Source organism: Lates calcarifer, linkage group LG4, assembly GCF_001640805.2.
Source record: "Lates calcarifer isolate ASB-BC8 linkage group LG4, TLL_Latcal_v3, whole genome shotgun sequence".
In the NCBI taxonomy this organism is placed as follows: Eukaryota; Metazoa; Chordata; class Actinopteri; family Centropomidae; genus Lates; species Lates calcarifer.
In genome coordinates, this window is record NC_066836.1 from 4,318,561 (window position 1) to 4,337,270 (window position 18,710).

The following is an 18,710-nucleotide window of genomic DNA, read 5'->3' on the forward strand; positions in this document are numbered from 1 at the left end:
ACATTGGCAGCAGTGACTGAAACGAGCAAACCGATTCTGTAACATCGCATCACAACAAAAAATCAATCCAAATAAATCCATATTAAACGTGCGCATAATCAGAAATCATCACTCATTATTTTCCCTCTCTGGACTGAAGGTTGGAGACGCATTCCAGCAAATATCCACGGTTATAATTATGATCTGTGTGATTAATTTGCTCGCTGTAGTTGAGCTGCTGCTCTCCAATAATGGATGATTTGGGCTCTGATGAATTTCCTTTCAACAACATTTTTAATGAAAGAGGTGAATTGAAATGCTATTTTCAGGCTTAATGAAAACCTCTGTTCCTCTTTTCCTAAAATGAGGTCATTAATGGATAAAAATAGCAAGGCTCAGGTAGAATCAATGGACTCTCCAGTTATCTACATGGATCAATGGGCATTAAATGCGTCAGAGAATTTATACGGGCATAAAGTTTTTTTGTATGTTTTTATCTTGGGTAAAATCCATGCACAATACAGTGCAAAAGTTCGAGGCACTTTTACATTCTTATCCATCATGCAGTACCATCAGGGAGGTCGAAGTTATTCAAGAAATAAAAACTATTCATGGCATGCTCACTTTTATTTTAGAGCATGTAATACTTTGTTTATACAGTCCGTCATCATGCTGCTGTAACCACAAGGTCCTGATTAATTGATTTACTGTCTTCTGGGAGAAATGATGACAATCTGCTTTCACAACAACACAGAGCTTCCCGCACTTCCATATTTAGATTACTAGTAGTCAAGGTAAATCCATGTGTCTTACAGTAAGTGCCCAGTGCTGATCAATGGATTAGCAGGGAGGATATTGTCTTACTATAATGAATGGATGTTATGTGCGTCACTGAAAGTTCAATACAGTCAAAACTTTGACTATTTGACAATTAAGAAACCTACCAGATCACAGATGTTTCTGAGTGCTAATATTTTGCCATCAACAGTTGCTGCCAGTTGAACATTCTGTTGCTATAGCGACACAGTTTTATAGCAGTTTAACTGACGTTGTTATTTCCACCATTTTGTTAGATATGTGACAGAATAAATAGAGAGCTGCAGGGATGCCGTATTTTTATAGGCCAACCTGGAAGTTAGTTAGCATTGCCGGAGGACAAAAAAAAAAGAATAAGAAGTGACAGTGTAGTGAGTTTGTGGTAAGCACAGACCTTATCTCAGGCATCTGACCAAAGACCCGTTGACGCTAAAATGCTAACTTACTTCCAAGGATTCATTCCTGCACCACTCTATACTGACAGATATCTTTGATCTACTCCCCAAGCAAGCATGTTAGAGCATTTTTTAAGGGTAATTTTTTTAAACAACTTTTTAAATTGTTAATTTGTTTTTCTGTGATCAGTTCACTGCTAACCAAGCTAGCTGTCTGAAGCTAATGTGTTGCTAAAACAACATCCTAAATAACTGTAAATCGAGGTGGAAATGGGCCAAAAGGATGTTGGGCGATGTGCTGAGAAAAGTCTGATCTCATAACTTCAAACTCAAACGTCTTTAAGGATCTGATGCCAACGTCTTGGTGCCACATACCACAGGGCACCTTCAGACAAACTAGAGAGACTTAACACCAGAAATAATGGCTGGTGTGCTTGTCACAGGGGAACAACAGTGACAGAATACCTTAGGAGAAGGGAGACATTGAGACACGGGGGGCATGACAGAGATAGAGTGTGCTTCATAGAAAGGTTTATAAATAAACCCAACAATCTTTGTGTTAATGTTGGGGCCCATCTAATCCAGTGAGGGCAGATGAGTAAATGCAGATGTCAGTGACTGGACATAAACTGCATCAAAGCTGTGTTATATTCACAGTCTGTAGAGAGCGCTGAAGCTGACATTTATAGTGTATTAAATCATAGTTTTGTGGATTAGTACTGTCACGATAGCGGTAGAATGGCTATAAACCTCCTGTATGCTTTCTCAAAAACCAACGCTTTGTGTAAATGTCACATACTGTGTTTAGTTTTTATTTAACCTTTGAAAAGACATGGCTGCAGCTTACTTTCCAGTTTAGACAAACTTCACATTGTTGTTAATTTCAGTGCTAAGACAACATTAAACATTGATGTATTTGCAATATTTGGAATAAAAAAAACACTTCCTTCTGCTAATTATTGCACTCCGATGGATTTACATTATCTTCTTTGTTATGTAGATGAAAACATTCAAATTTTAATGTTAAATACCACGATCAAAGAGAAGTATTTCTGTCCTGCTTGTTCTTTCTGTTTTGTTATTTTGATGTTTAGTTGTTTTTGGATTGAAAGCGAGGATCTTTGTTTTGTGAGTAGTTGGTGAAAAGTTTTACCTCTGTGATATGGGTGTAAGAGCTGCTGTCTGGTGCTGTGTAATCCAGCTGTAAGCGTGTTAATTCCTGGAAGAGACGAGCCGCCGCGGTGAACCAACCAAATGACTCGACTGTCTGAAGCTTCAGGAGGCTGCTGCCAGTCTGATCAGCAACAAAAAACCTGAGGTGCCCTGAAAGAAAAACCAATGGGATTAGGGAGGCTGCTGTCTGTTGTTGTCTAACATCACTGTTTCAAGGATAAAACGGAGGAAAAGTTACACCAAGCTCACTTTTAAAGTCTTTCTTTTCTGACCTGGTTTCATAAATCCAGGATTATAAAACACCTTGAGGCTGTTTCTAACTGTTACTGAAGCATAAAAACAACATTCATATTTTTAGCATCAGACAGGAGGAGTCGTTTCAAGGTGAGAGAAGGTCAGATAAGATCACCCAGATATCTGGTCTAACCTAACCTGCATGTTACAGAGTCTTCTAATGATCCAGCATTTGTGAGGACATGTAGATGACAGAGAAAGTAAACTTTAAGCTCAACAACACCTCATCTCCCTCCACGCTAAGTTCAAATGAAGAGCAGCTCACCTGTAGTCTGAGCTGAGACGAGGCATGCCTCTCTGTGGACACCTGCTGCTGTCCTCATCATCTGACTGGCAGCCTGCAGGCATTTCACACCAACTGTCAGGTAAGGATTAAACAACTCAGAACTATCAATTCCTGAGGCTCCCTAACTCTCCCTAACTATCTGCTTCCTCATGCATAACCACCAGAGAAAAGACAGGACTAAAATAATAAAAAATGTCTTCACCAACAGCTTTTCATTGTGTCAAAAGACTACATATTCAGGCCAGTCTGGATGCTACAGTGAGTCGCTATCGGAAAGTGATGAGACAGGATGGCTGGGCTGGTTAGTATGCTAACCTCAGTAGAAAACACTACCTTTGCTTTCGTTTCCCGGAGGCAGCTCTTGTCGAGTAAAGGAATGAAGTTCGATGCTAAACTGTCAACGTTTCTTCAAGACTGGCGAATAAACAGCTGTTAATGCTAACGTTAGCCACGATAGAGGAACTTACAAATAGGCTCCTTTAAAGTCAACATTATTTGATTTCTCACTCCAGTCATGTATAACCTCTGCGGGCACCTAAAAAGCACAAGAGTGTTTCTTCAATTATATTAGGACACTGAGGCTAATCATATGTAAGGCTATGAAAAGATGCAAATCACAGATTGTCCTCAAGCAGCTAGCAGAGTTTTGAGCGTTAATCAGGCCTGGCATATGTTGTCTCTCAGACTGGGGGGTGGTTCTTTTCGAAAATATATGACCCTCAACAAATTTATTCCAATTGCCCTCGAAACCTACTTCATTAAATCATGGTGGCATTTACACCATCTGTGAGACCACAAATAATAATAAGATTGGACGTTTAAGGCTTTAAACTGAGAATATGCTTGATTTGATCAGGTTTGGAGTGTGGCTCCGACCTCGGTGCTCACCAGGAGTCCCACCTTAACCTGAACCACCCACCTGAAACCAATAGGGGGTGTGAGGGCTAAGGGAGAATTTCGGCACTGTAGGTTTGTTCTCTGAGGAAGACGGCTGAGTTTAGCCAGACTAAATAAACTCAAACAGAAAAAAACAACAACATATTTCTGGCAAAAAAAGAAATCAGCAATGTTTTCATAATTCATGAGAAAATATGATTTTATCAAAGTACGCTGGCAGCCAATAACATGACTCTGGGACAGTGAAGCCCAGCGGGGAACGGTCTCTGCTGTTCTGCCAAAATAAAATCTGTTACATTAATAAATTAATCAACTCTAAGTAAAACTGGAACAAGAGAGACTGAAGATTCAGAACTGCACTTAAAGAGTGAGGCTAAAAAATGTTTCTTGGATGAAAACAGGAGTAAATACAAGCTTGTATACAGCTCCACAAAAAACAGATCATTGTTCATTTTTATCATGTTTATCCTGCAATTAGACACAATGAAAAAGCAGTGGCCTCTCATCACAGGCTACTTTACGAGCTGTTCAGCCAAAGAGGAATTATTGAATATTAAATAATACAGATAACAAGTGTTTTGGACCATCTGTATCACTTCACTGTCATGGCTAAAATCACATTTAAGTGCCTGACAGACTCCACTGTCATTGCCTTAAATACAGTTAGACATGTGTCTTTGGGCTGCCTGCCAGCCACCTACTGTTTGTTGTCTTCCTGGGAGGTTTAGTGTGTCACTCAGCTGTCTGTGGCACTGTATGTTTGGCAGCCCATAAGAAATCACTCGTGAAATGCACCGTGGCAGGCCAATGTATGTTTAAAGGTCTCCTCTGGCTGTTAATATTTTAGCAGGAGCAGAAAAGCCTTGAGGGTGTTGGTGTGTTTTCATCACCACTGACAAAAACATGTGAAGTAATCTTGTCCAAAGCAGCAGTTACAAGCTTAGCTTGCTAACAAACACTCAGGACTTTGCCCCACTTCCAGCTGAGCAACCATGGAAAGACAAATATTGCATTGTTGCATTCTGCTGTTTATCACTTGACACATTTGCAATTAATCAGTGGATTTGGATAAACTTGCGGCTTCTGAGGCCGGTTAGTAATCCAGCTCCTGCCTTCATCCTTTACTGAAAGCGTGTTTGACTCGCTTCATACCTCTGCACCTTCACGCATAGCGAGGGCAGAAAGAGTTGACGAGGGCAGTGGAACAGTGAGTAACTTAAAAAGCAGTTCAGGATGTTAGTTTTCTGTTCTGGCAGTCCAGCACAAAGTCAATGCCTGCCAGGCTGCACTGAGGGAACAAAACACCCTCAGAGTAAAAAGCAATCTTTCTTCCAACCTCACCACCTACAGTGCACTGGGGCAAACTGCTCAACAACAACACCTCTATTTCCCCCCGATATAACAGTCCTATTACAGTTAATTTACAATAGAGATGAGGGCAATCCTCGTTGCATCAGTGTACAGTACACAGAAGAGCTGACTCCTGTCTGAAACTTGTTGATTTCTCTCCCACTTTTCTGGCTTCCAGCAGCTTGATCTCTGCTCAGCTCTCAAAGAAACTCTGAGTGTCTTTTCTGTCTCAGCCAACTGGCCGGCCGGTCGGGCAGCAGGCCTCCAACAGCCTGCAGCTGCCGCCGTGAATATAAAGCAGAGTCAGAGTGCATCGATCACCAGCTCGCTCCATCTGGTATTCAACATAAATACGAGTGTGGACAAAAAGATGAGGCCGCGGCTTGGCAACGGCTCACATCATTCAGCGGCAAACTGACCCATCATGTCAGAGACGGTCAAAGCCTTTAATGCTTCAGTTTACTCCATTATCTACTAATAACATTTCTACTGAGAGATCACCGTGGCTGTGACCTCCAGCAATACCCAATGACAGTACTGTTTTCAGTCAGAATTTAAATATATATTTGCGAAATGAACAAGCTAAATGGGAAAATATACACTGTAAACATACTGCATCATCAATTCTATATTTACATTAAAGAAAGCTGCAATTTTCCTCATTAGACACAAGCATCACAGACTGATACGACTGCAGACATCAGTAGGATCAGAGAGGGCAAATGTTTATCCACAGAATCAAACTGAATTACTTACAAATCCTTGGCGAGCGTTTTCCCAAATATTAACACTGCTTATATTCAGCTCTGCCTCATTATGACTGAAAAATGTTCCCAAATCACCCGGATCACACTCTCATTATATCACTCACTTAGTCAAAGTTTTATTCACATATAAACTTTCCCGTATCTCCATGCTGCCTCCCTGCTGTGGCCATTTCAGCTGTAAGTAAATTTGTGCAGAACAGACAGTCTAACTAACTAAAATTTGTGTCTATTCATATCAATTTGGAATGGGGGTGAAACATCTGGTTGCCAACTGACCTGCCTCCGAGGCTTTATAATGTCCAGACTGACTGACCGCTCATTCAGGAAACAGTGTTTGTCAGTATACCACATCTGCATGGGTGCAGTAATACAAGCAGCAGACCAGTAGGAATGCAACAAGTGAGTGCAAAGGTTATGACAGAGATTCGTGAGAGTAAAATGTTGAGGTTAGCCTCCTAGCCATGCTTGCTACTTCCTGTCCCCTGCTGCTTCTGGCCACACCAGGTGAGCAAATTTTACCTGGTGGACTTCAGTCCAACTCTGCCAAGCACAGGAACAGCAAAGGTTTTACTCATAACATTAACAAACGGTTCCTGCTGGTTGCTGCCTCCTACTGAAAATCATTATATTGCTACAAGACACACTACACAACCTCGTTGGCATCAATTAAATTCCATATTACTGACAATATTCTTAGCGATCAATAATCGATAACCCATCCCTAGTACCAATAAACATCATCTGGTTGACATCGACATGTCCCAGCTGATACAAATTTACCAGGAGACATCCTGATCAGATGCTTAAACCACTTCAACTACTCCTTCTGAATTGCCAAGCTCTTCACCCCATCCCTATGGATGAGCCCAGACGCACTGTGAGGGAAATTTATTTCAGTTGCTTGTATCTGTGATCTCATCTTTTTAGTCACCACTCAAAGCCTGTGACCTTAACTGACACTTTGTAAATCAGAGTTTCCCCCTCAGGCTCTGCTGCCTCAAGACTGTGGTTGTTGATCTACCTGTCAAGCTCATGCCTTGTGAATAGGACTGCAAGAAAATTAAACTCCTTTACTGGGGAAACAACTCACTGATGCACCTTTTTTCCTGCTGAGAATCATAGCCTTGGTCTTTACAGGAACAAAACTGTCCTCCTGAGATAAAATCTCAATGACAAATTCCTGAGAATTCATTTATAAAGTTTCTACTCCAAGGTCTAATGGTGACAAAAACTCTAAAGTCTTCTGGTCACGATGCCATTGTACACACATTTCTGTGAAAGCACAAAATCAGACCACTAAGAGGCAAAGGAAATATCTTTTAGAATGAAAACAGAACAGTTTTCCCCCATGTTCCCATTCTGGTCGATCACAACCACAAAATAGTTTTTATCAAACCTTTCAGAGATAGGAGCAACTAATCTTTCCTTAACAAAACAGAAATAGCATCATTTTACTTTTTCACAGCAGGAAAAACCAGAGATGGTCAAACGACTTTTCCAACGACGAGGATGCACTATGAAGCAATTTATTCATCTGGAGGATTTTATTAAAGGAAGCTTGAGAAAACACAGAAAAAAAATTCCATGCGACCATTAAATAACGTGTTTCATGTCTCAGGTCCAGATCGTTTTAAAATTTCTCTCTCGTCTGATTTAAACATTAAACAGGCAGAGGGTTTCTCTGCATGCGCTGTGTCCACAGGCCAACTAAGTATGTGACGCTCATGTCGACCATGTGTGTTAGTGCACGGCGTGATCCCTTGTTTCTCGCAGACTCTGGCTTCAGAGTTATCTGATTCCCCTGCTGTGTTTTGCTCTCAACGGGTTTATCCTCTGATTCCCCTGCTGTCTATACTCTCAGTAGGTTTTCATTATCAGGTTCCCCCGCTGACTCCCTCTACACACCTTCCCCTCTCCTCTCTGTTTTCACAGTTACCCCTCTTGTCCCCTGAAAGGGGTGTGCATCTGAGCAAACACTGAGCCATTTTATTCAGTGTGGTCATGGCCAGCTGCGTGAGCTGCATGAAAAATGGGGTGAATTTTGCATGCCATTTTTTTCTTGCTGCTCCATTATTTTTGCACTGAATCGCCACTTGCATTTCTCCTAATGCTTGTAAATGTAACTCTAATGTAGTCCAGAAAAAATGTACAGCTCTGTGTGGTGGCTGCTCATATACAGAGAATTATAATGTGTGAGTACTGAAGTTATGTAAGTGAAATGCTAAGGAAAGGTGTCTCCACAGGTGCTGCTCCAATTTATCCACATACTCTCAGTATGTGTTTATGAAAACATAAACGCAGAATATGGACAGAGGACTCTGAGCCTTGAGCAGTTTCCATTAAAAATAAATGTGTTTGGTCAGGGCACCAGCCAGGTCCAGAAGCATAAGGGTTTATTTAATTGCTGTATGTTTGTACTTTTCCCAGGTTATCTTAAGTTTCAGACATGCAATTTCCTGCATCTGGTGAATACAATACAATATAGTGTAACCTGGAATCAGGAAATCAACTTTTAAGTACAAAGAGTTGAAAATATTCTGGATAAAAAGTTTATTTAAACAATTTTGTAAAGCTAAAATTTGGCAGTCGTGCACTTTGCTCAACTGTGATACTGCCAATAGCCTAGCTAGTTAGCTATCAAACTGATACAGCCTCATCACGTCTCTTCTGAATTTTACCACAGGCACTGTAAGCAACCCGTTGTAACAACTTACTGTTAGCTAGCTACTAGCTATCCCTGACCCACCGGAACAGCACCTTCTCATTTAAAGATTAAGCGCTGCTAGCAAACCGAGCTACCTAGCTAGCTAACGTTCGATCGCATTAGCTAAAGCTAGCTAGCTAGCTAGCTTGATAACGTTGACATTCGGAGGCGCTGTTGTGCCGCAGGTTATGAACGGACCGGTTGAACAGGTGTGTGAACATGGTAAAAATGTCATATTTTGGTTTTTTTTTTTAAAAAGGACACTTGTTATTAGACACTGAAATGTTACTCACTGTTGGTAGGACTCTTGTTCTTGTCCCTCTGACTATCAGATGTGACAGAAACACTGCTGTTTATCCCTGAGAGATAAGTTGTTATTGGCGGAAATAGCCGAAGGCATACTTGGCGGATCGACACGATCGTAGGGCTCACAGGCAGTTAGCTCAGACTTGTGGATTGGGATGGACTCTGTGTAAGAAATCAACCAAACTCCCTCATGACCTTAATATAATCATATAGATCCTCTCATATTGTTATTTCTTGTCTTACTGTAACATGGTTTTGTCAGTCTGACTGTCTCACTCATTTATTTCTGTTCACTGCACATGAATTTTGAAACACCCGGGGGCAATATAGTCATGTCCTAACTCTGCTGTCTGCTCTGAAACAATGAGGTCCTCTACTTCATAATGTTGTTAACTGTCACTCATGTCTGCTCTGCAGTAAGTCCATCTTGTTATTTAGAGTCTGTGCTGGATATGATTAATGTTACTTCACTCTGTCAAAATATTTGTGCAGCTCTTGACCAATATCCAGAACAATGCTTTATTTTCCAAATGTTTTTGCCATTTTAGTCATCTGCACCTCCTTGTTTGTTGTCAGAAGTATAAATATTTCATATTCAATCATGTCAATTCAGTATTTATTTATTTGCTTATTTTATTATGAGCGAGCACAGCTGTCAAGACATTACCAATGCCCCCAGCAGTGCCAGACTGGACTGACAATAAGTTGCTCAATCAGAGATAGAACAGCCCAATAATTCATGTCTGATCAACCTCGGGTCTTGTGTTGTTTTCACTCATTGTTGCAAAAAGCCTAAAGTTTCCATCCAGATTATAACTCTATTATAACTCCCAACAGCTCCTGCACATGTGAATGAAAGTCTGTGCACAGCAGGCTTTATTAACCTCCCCCTCTCTCTCCTCTCTCTCCCTCTCTCTCCTCTCCCTCCCTCCCTCCCTCCTCCAGTCGAGGTTCGAGGAGATCTCTCTTGGAGCTGGAGAGGAGAGGTCGGCCGTCTCTCTCCTCCAGCAGCCGCCGGGCTTCTCTCTGCAGCCTCCCGCCGCTTCATCATGGATCTGGGGACTAAAAGAGTCGCTGGGATTATCGCTCGGGTCGCGCTGCTTCTCTCCTGCTCGTACGGGACAACCGGAGAAGGTGAGCAGCCTGTGCGCTCTTTTTTTACTTTTCCCTCCCGGAGGAGATGGAGCGAGTCCGGGCTGCGCAGACCCGGAGAGGAGGCTTTAAACGGGGCTTTATTTTCTTGTTAACCCTGCCTGGAAAATACAGTTTTTATATCCTGGATGCAGCGATATTGAGTTGTTTCTCACATTTAGTTTTGGTGTTAAGTTGGGTAAAGTAGAGGTGTTTATTTTCTTGTAAAGGCTGTGGGATGTGGTGCGTCTCGGTTGCGCTCTGGCGCTCGGCTGTAAAGCAGAAATAAAGGGATTTTAAGTGGTTTAATATGAATGCTGATGATTTAAGTCTGATTTATTTACGAAATGTGGATCACCTTTAACAGACGATAACAGTTACAGCTCCGAGGGCGCACATTCAAATGACTTCAGTGACCAAACCTCCCGTTTTATCCGCTCCGTTTTGCAGCATTTAATTAGCTGCTTATTGACTCCCAGGGTTAAAACGACCATTCCCCCTCACGGGCATATTTGCACAACCGTGGCTGCTGTTGCTCTGTGCACAAAACAACAAATCAAAATTTGACTGTGACTAAAAACGCGTTGGAAGCCAGTTCATCCACTGCGTGTGTAAAACAAACATTATGGCTTTGTTTTCTGGTTAATTTGGTGCGCAGAGCAGCATGGTGCGCATCCTGGGAGTGAGCCACGTTTGGGTTCTCACACTGAAGAGAGCAGCCAGAGTGTGAAGGTGTAGGCTGTATGTAGGGTTGAGAGGTTGCTGGTTTGATTATTTGACTTCTGTGATTAAGGAGAGATTGTGTTAGCTGTTGAGTTATTTGGCCGTAGCAGGCAGTTTAGCTGGGAATGTGCAGGCATGTCTGGTCTCTTGCATGAGGAGGAGAAATCCAAGAGGATAAATGGAGAGAATCCAGATGAAGAGAGGAGAGAAATGGAGATGAATCTCAGTGTGTAATGAGACATGCCTGTATGTAATTGAAGCAGATGGCTGTAAAAGATCTCCATCCATCCACAGCTTTACTCTCCTCCTCCACAGCTCTGAGATATTTCCACCTGATCCTGGATTTTTGTGTTTTTATTTGCTTCCTTGCTTTGTCTAATAGCCAGAAATCCTCTGCTATGTGACCATCATCATCATCATCCCTGTCCTCCCCCTCTCTGGTGTCCTCTGAGTTTTAATCTGCCTCGTACCCATCCTTCCACTCCTCTCTCTCTGACAGGCTGTCGCTCACACATCATCGTAAACGTGTCAGATAAGCAACATGCTCAGCGATCACTGAGGTCTGATGGTTCTGCTGCTGTTTAATGGAAAAGCAGTCAGCTGTAAGACAGTGGAGGAGCGGGAGAGACGGATGGCTTCTTCTACAGATGGAGAGATGAAGGGAGAAACGAGGGGGATGCAGTTAGAAGCCTCTCTTCCTCTGTTCTTCTTTCTTGAAAGAAAAAGGAAACAACTACATCTTCCCCAAAATCTCCCAGTTTGTTTCTCCATCGAAAGCTTCTCCTCGCAGTCTCCTTTTCCTCCTGCTGTGTCCCTCCTTCAGCTGCTCTCCTCTTTCCTGCTGTTTCTAACTCAGATCTGCTGCTAACTCTCCATCCTCTCCCTCTTTCCCTCTGTTTAGTGTTTCTGCTTGTTTTTCCCTCTGTCTTCCCTTCCCACCGTTTCCTTTTAGCTTCTGTCCTCCTCCTGTCTTCAACCTGGATCTCTGCCCTCCTGCTGTATCTGAATCAGAGGGCTGCTGCTGTGTCGCTCGCTCTTTCTTCCCCAGATTCTTCCTCTTTACGCCCCCCCTCCCTCCCTCCTGCACGTTCTCTCCCTTTCATGACCACATCGCCTCATTTCTCTCTCTGTAGCTGTTCTCTCTCCTGCTGCTCTTTTCTTTCTCTCTGCTCCTTCAGGTTATTTTCACATCCTCTCGTTGCCTCTTCTCTGCTGCTGTTCCAGACTCACGCTCAGCTAATAAGGTGGTTTTTTTTTTAAATCTCAAACCAATGCTGATACTGTCAAGTTGTAAAAACCTCTGAAACAGACTTTAAATCATTATGGGCTCCACTGAAACCCAGACTGATGAAATTCTGAAATAGTTTCGGGGTTAGTATCAAACAAAAACATTTTTATTCCACAAACACACAAAATTCTAGTTTTAACAGGAACTTCTCTGCGTGTTTTATTGTATGTTCTCGTGAAGTCATGGACTGAAATAGGCAGGAATTTCCATCATATCAGAAGTGATGACTGATCAATACTGAATATGTAATTAAAGGCCAGTATTGGCCCAGTGTATCAGGTTTCTATTGGTGACTCTATATTTCCTCTTGAGTTCTGTTTTTTTTTTTTTGTCTGACTCGGCCGCTCTGTCTCTCCAGGTCTCACACTGTGTCTCTGTTTATCTCGCCCAGCCTGTCCCAGCAGCACACTCATCATGCACAGACCATAAACCACAGCAGCAGCAATAAGTTCAGACTGCAGAGGTGGAGGGATCCCAGCTGCAGGTTTCAGACTGAGCCTCATATCTCCATTCCCCCCCCCGGAGACAGTTCACTGTTCATTATGGAGGTGGTTCAAAATGACAAGAAGGTAGAGATATGTACTATAACAGCCACAGATGGCGCTCTGATGACTTGTTAGCCAGCGTAGTGAAGCATCGGAGTTTATGTGATGAGATTCAAGGAAGTCAGCATGTGAAGCAGCTACCTGCAGGGCTGTAAAACCAGTGTGAGTTTAATCGCTTTTTGATATTAACAGCATGATAGGGTCACTGTGAGCTTTGAAACAGCTTCCTACATGGCGGTAGATTAATGAAGGGAGGTCGGCCCAGTGTTTGTAGAGACCATAATGTAACAGAAAGGTGTGATGCCCATGAGAGACGCTGAGGTTCACTCGTTTTTGCTGTGGTTGTCAACAAACAGCCGTTAAAAACAACGCAGAAGAAAGCAGTGAGAGTGAACAGTAAAAGTCAGCTTTCACATTACACACCGATAACTTGGCCATGTATCTTGCATTTTTAGTTTGACCTTGTTGTTTGTTGTTGTTGTATTTTCAAAGATATGTGACCAAAGCAGAAAGCACGTCCAGAAACATCAACGAGAGCAGGAAACTCCCTGGCAGTTTAAAATTTCAGCACTAACATCAGGTTTGTGTATCGTCGTAGAAAAGAGCAAGGACTCAATAGTAACAATTTTGCACTTAGGCTCAAAAATCATGCAGTGAGAAATCTATCATAAAGAGCAAGAGAGACCAATTTTTCCTGTCAGAGCGGCAGGAAAAAAAACAGAATTCAATGTTGCCTCAAGGCAAGCTGTGCTCTGAATAAAGCATGTGGCTGTCATCGTAGATACAGTGCACAAACATGTCAGCCAGCCTTAACTTGTTTGTATTCCCATACACTCAGCTTTGATTGAAAACAACAAATTATCACTCGATGTCTGGCTGCTGTGAAAAGGAATTTGGTAAACTATAGCGCTAAATGTAGCAGAAATGAAAAATGGAAAGAGAGTGGATCTAAAAAGTAAAATGCTGCAGTTTTTTTTTGAACATCACAGACTGGTGAAATGTAATAGTTGCAGAGAATCTCATGATGGGTTGCTCCCTTCCAGTTTTGTTCCTGTAATTTGTGGATTTAACCTCTGTGACTCTGCTGAGAGATACTGTTTGTTTCCCAGCAACTGAGCAGGAAAAAAGAGAAAGTTTGATGATAAAGTCTGTGAGACAGCATAAAGAAAGAAGCTGAAGGAGGAAGCAGACTGCTTCAAGCTGTATCAGCCCTATGGAATATTAAAACACTTGAACATGAATAATATAATATGAAACCAATGCAAGAAACATTACAGAAGTTCTGCGCTCATAAGAGAAAAATCACATTCCTCCATATTCTATGAAATAAATAAATTAAAAATCTTTACAGACATTCTTTACATAATACTCAAATGGCCATATCATACTTACATGTCATGCTCCTATATCAAGCCTAAATAATAAAAACAAAGATGTTTTGAATAGTTTTATGCGACTTATTTTCACATTTCACCTTGAATTTTCCTCTGGCATCACCATCAGGTCCAAGTCGCAGCTTTGCTTTATCGTTAGTGCTACGCTAAGATGATGAATATCATTAACATTATACCTGCTAATCATCAGCATGTTAGCATGCTGGTGTTAGCATTTAGCTCAGCCTCACAGAGCTGCTGAGCAGAGTGGCATACACGCATCTATTAAATGACCTGGATTGGCCCTGGGTATTCTAAGCAAACACAAGGTTAAAGTTAATGTAGGTACATTAATATAAAGATGTAGCTGCCTGGAGAGAAAAGAGACTCATTTGACCTCCTGCTTAACACAGTACATTTTCTCTGTGGAGGGGAAGACGACTTGTTCTCTCTAGAGTTGTTCCTCAGGCTGAGGCTGTAAATTTGAACGTATTCCCAGTGTTCATGGTTATTTAAGTGCAGGAGTGGTCACAAAGCAGAGGATGCAATGCACATTAAAGCTCCTCAGTATTTACACACCAAGATTGGAGGCAGATTAAAACAGAGAATACTGGTCTGGCTGGATTGGAACCATCAAATACAGTTTGTATCAGTTATTTCTGAACATGCATAAGGACATTTTGAGCACAAATTCACCTTAGCTTTACATTTCCTGATAATAATTCCTCTAGAAAATATGATTTATGTTCAAGCAAAACATCTTCCGCTCCAAATGTCCCATTTCTTGCTCAGGAATGAGGCAGAAATGCGACTCAAACCTGGAACTCAGGATCAATACGAGGAGCTGAGGGACTGGTGATAAGCAGACGTCATGACAGATGCAACAAGCCAGGCATGTTATAGGATTTCAGAAAGCAAATTACTGTTGAGGGATCATACACAAAGTGTCAGGATGAAAAGACGACGAAAAAGAGTGATGGATAGAAAATATGATACAGACCATCGTGTTACATTAGTATTGACAGACAGCAGCTGGAAATAGAAGTACTGACGTTATAGACTGCAGGAAGCCAAATTAAAACAAAGTCCAAAGAATTTACTGCCTCAGAGGAAAGAGTTTCAGATAATGGACATGAGCCATGAGGGAAAAAAAGAATCTACAGCTCAATCACACCAATAAGTTCTCCTAAAAGCATTTAATCCTCAGAGAGCACACCTATTGCTCATCATTCATGTAATAATCGTCTATGACTTCTCTCCACATGACATTTGTTTCAGTGCTCTGCCGGTGCCAGGGGTAAGGCCTGGCTGAAGCTGTTTATCAGAGTGAATTGAAGGAGCTAAAAATACGTCCTGAGAGGTTTGATATTTGTGTTTCCTCGCTCGCAATAACTCAGCATCTGTGCAGCTTGCTCCACTTGTTTCGGCGCTTAATGACAAGCACAACAAGCAAGGTGATTTATCGAGTTATTACTGAAAGGCGAATACACATGAATGGTGCAGAGCCTCTAGACTTTCCAAATGTTCTTGGGCCAAATTCTGATAGTAAAAAGAGTGATTTTGGAGTTTGTAATGCTTAGAGTCACTCCTTTTCCAATGATTGTGAAGGGGAAAAATGTTTTGTGGGCCAGTGATGAATGGGGAAGTTGCAATACAACATGTAGCCACTACACTAAAATCGCCCAGCTCTGCTCCTGGAAGCTTGGCCTGTTTTAAGCGGGGTACACACTACAAGATCCCCCCTCCTGACCAAAGTCAGCAAAGGGACGATTACGTGATGGTTCTAAAGATTATCTTGTCAGATTTTCCTGTGGTGTGAGGTGTGTTTAGAGTGATTTTACCCTCCCTGATCTGCTCTAAAGATGAAAGGAAGTGAGCTGACTGAAGACGGAAGCACAACAAACAGGAGAGATGATCGTCCGCCATTTTTCTTTACTCTAAAGTCAAGTTTGATCGTGTGAGATTTGGAGTTCTGAGAGTCCAGACTCTGGTTGTTGGTGGTGAATCTGTTAGTGTGTGGTGTGGCTGTGAAATCTGTCATTATTTGTTGTCATGTGTGTTGTCTACCACATTAGCTTTAGCTCCTGTGAGGCTCAACAGTAACTGATAACTTTCAGAGCCAACTTGGTGATGTGGTTGCTCTTGAACTCAAATGGGGCTTGCAGTCACAGACAGACATGCCTTCCCAGATAATGTTGGTCACTGGTTGTGGGCAAAACGGGGTCAAGTTACGATCAATACACGGACTAGCTGCGACGACGCGCAGTTTATCATTTATTCATTTGATTGTCCTGTCCTCTCTAGCAGCCTCTGCTGCTGCAGGAATGAAAGGGTTTTCATCTAGTAAGTCATTAATCATATTACTGATCATCCACAGACGGAGGGTAGATGGTTGCTTTCACTTTAGCAACCGTCATCTTCCGGTACGCTCTCTGTCTCGCTCTTTTCTTCTCTCTCTCGGTCTCATCAGTTTTCCTTGAGGGTTTTATCTTCCCCCCGAGCTGATTTAGAGCCACTGGAGTGTGTGCTATAATCATATCCTAATGACAGATAATCTCAAGAACACTAAATGACTTTAATCCTAGCCTAATGACAGATAATACCACTGCACTCCTACTGTGTGTGTGTGTGTGCATGCTGATTTGCATTTTCGCCCTTGTCCCTGGGTGTTTAAACAACGGGGGTTCCTCTGAGTCACCAGAATCCCAGTCTGCCCTTCAAGGGGAGAAGTCAGCAGTCAGTTTGTTTTCTGCCTGCGGAGAGAAACAAAGGCATCTCGTCCTGCCTCAAAGTCAGTTGCCGAGTTTGAAAAGCTGCTTCAGGTGTTTTGTCAGGTGAAACAGACGGCTGCAAAAGTCGAGGAGAAATTTATTTATATTCAGACTCCTGCCACCTGCCCTCCAGTCGTCCTGTGATTGCACCACAAAGAGGCAAGTGATTGTGATTTCTTTATCTCACCTTTGGCACCAGTGTCTCTGCTAATTCCATTACATTAAAGACAGCATGGTTTTGTATTCACAAAGCTGATGTTGAAGGGAGTTACTGAGAAGCGGGAGGGTTGTTATTACAGACCCAAATAAGGCTGTTTGGGTTCTTCTAAAGGAGCTTGTTATTTAAGCTGAGCTCTGAGGGGGAATATTAGGGGTCCTTGATTAAATCTCAGAGCTTGTGAAGTATCCCCCATCTCTTCCAGGATCAATCTGGTGAAGAAAATGCTGAGGATGGTGCAAATTCAGCAGCCTATTTCGAGTGTGGCAAAGGCCTGTCTCATGGGAATTTATTGCTTTTCATTGAGCTGGTTGTTTGCACTGAGGAGAACATAAACCTGTGAATATAAACTATTGGGTGCGAATGTGGTGAGGAACTCCCTGCAAACCCTCCTGGTCCTTTATGATTCATGAGGGGGCGGCATCAGCGTGAGCCGGGATGAGGAAAAAGGAAAGTATCCGAGGATAAATCCCCTTCATATTTCTTCTTTAGTGTCATTTATGGAAATGTGTGCAGGCAAAGTGGAGCCATGAATGGGATCTGATGAAGTCAAGGTTACAGAACCAATGTGGAGCCACGAGTCGTGAATCTGGATTTATTAACCCAGGAACAGGTAGTTAAGTGAGGGGCTCACAGAGGACTGCAGTCCATCCATTTGATATCAGGACCTGCTGGACTGCTGTATTTGTTCAAGGCCGTCCCCTGGAAGAAGTCTGGCTCCCAAAAAATGAAGCCATTCATCATGTGTGGTTGTCGTCATCACAGATGACTTGTTGTCGCTTTGAATTCTGGATCTGTTTCCATCTGCGGAGGTCACGATACTCAGTCACTCTCATGTTGACAGATGGTGTTGAAGGGTCCGACATTTTTCTCTGTGGTTGTTTTCCACAGTTTCAGGTGTGAAATTTTAAAAACTGCTCAGAAAGTGTTTGTTAAATGAACGTTTAGCACAAAGCTGAGGTGAGACTTATTTGTAATTGTGAGGAACAGCCATTCTCACATTGCTGCAAAGATACAGCTGCTGGAAATAAATAAGGTGAAGTCATGGGTGGATTCATAGCTCACCACTATATGTAATATTATTCAACTCTGTTGCCAAGAATGATATTTAACGGTTCTGCAAAACCTCAGATGATGTTGACATTTCTTTTAACGTTCAATGGCAAACATATTTCAAATTCTGCACATTTGACTGCAGGTTTATTGCATGCTCACCCATCTAAAACCATGTAATTCATTAATATATTGACATGAATTAATTGAATGACACAACAGATATTTTTGTTTGTGCTCTTCAGTAATTTACTCATCTTTCCGGACAACATTTTTAAGAATTATTATTATTTTTCTGGGTGTTTGCAGCCTTTATTTGACAACGACAGCGAACAGCAAGGGGTCCGGTCAGCCAGGAGTCGAGCCGGGGGACCAGCTGCTCAGAGCATGCGCCCATATGGTATACGCCCTAACTATTCGACCATCGGGTCGCCCCCTCTTTCCAGACAACATTTAACCACTGTGAAATTACAAGACACCGTCCAAAATAGGGCAAAGACTCTAAAAAAAAAAACATAGAGGTCCACTTTAAAATACAAAGAAGAACTTAAACTACCAGAGAAATAAATCCAGTCTGAACTGGGCTTAATATGTGCATAATTAGCAGTAAATGATGATGGTAATTAAATCACCTGTGCGTGT

General features: G+C 42.1%; 1 protein-coding gene and 1 long non-coding RNA gene across 3 annotated transcripts in view; one reads left to right on the forward strand and one right to left on the reverse strand.

The window, feature by feature from the left end:
• Positions 1 to 1,852: 1,852 nt before the first annotated feature.
• Positions 1,853 to 9,036, reverse strand: LOC108884353 (uncharacterized). The gene is made up of 3 exons (XR_001961037.2): positions 8,955 to 9,036; positions 2,923 to 2,995; positions 1,853 to 2,513 (listed from the first exon to the last, which is right to left on the reverse strand). It is a non-coding gene; the product is annotated as an uncharacterized LOC108884353 (long non-coding RNA).
• Positions 9,037 to 9,916: 880 nt separating this feature from the next.
• LOC108884341 (contactin-associated protein-like 4) overlaps positions 9,917 to 18,710 on the forward strand; it is a 79,926-nt gene continuing 71,132 nt past the window's right edge. For both annotated transcript variants that reach the window (XM_018678192.2, XM_051069807.1), the window contains exon 1: positions 9,917 to 10,101. In XM_018678192.2, the coding sequence (XP_018533708.1) occupies positions 10,017 to 10,101 (85 nt within the window). In that variant the 5' untranslated portion in view covers positions 9,917 to 10,016. The remainder of the gene's footprint in view (positions 10,102 to 18,710) is intronic.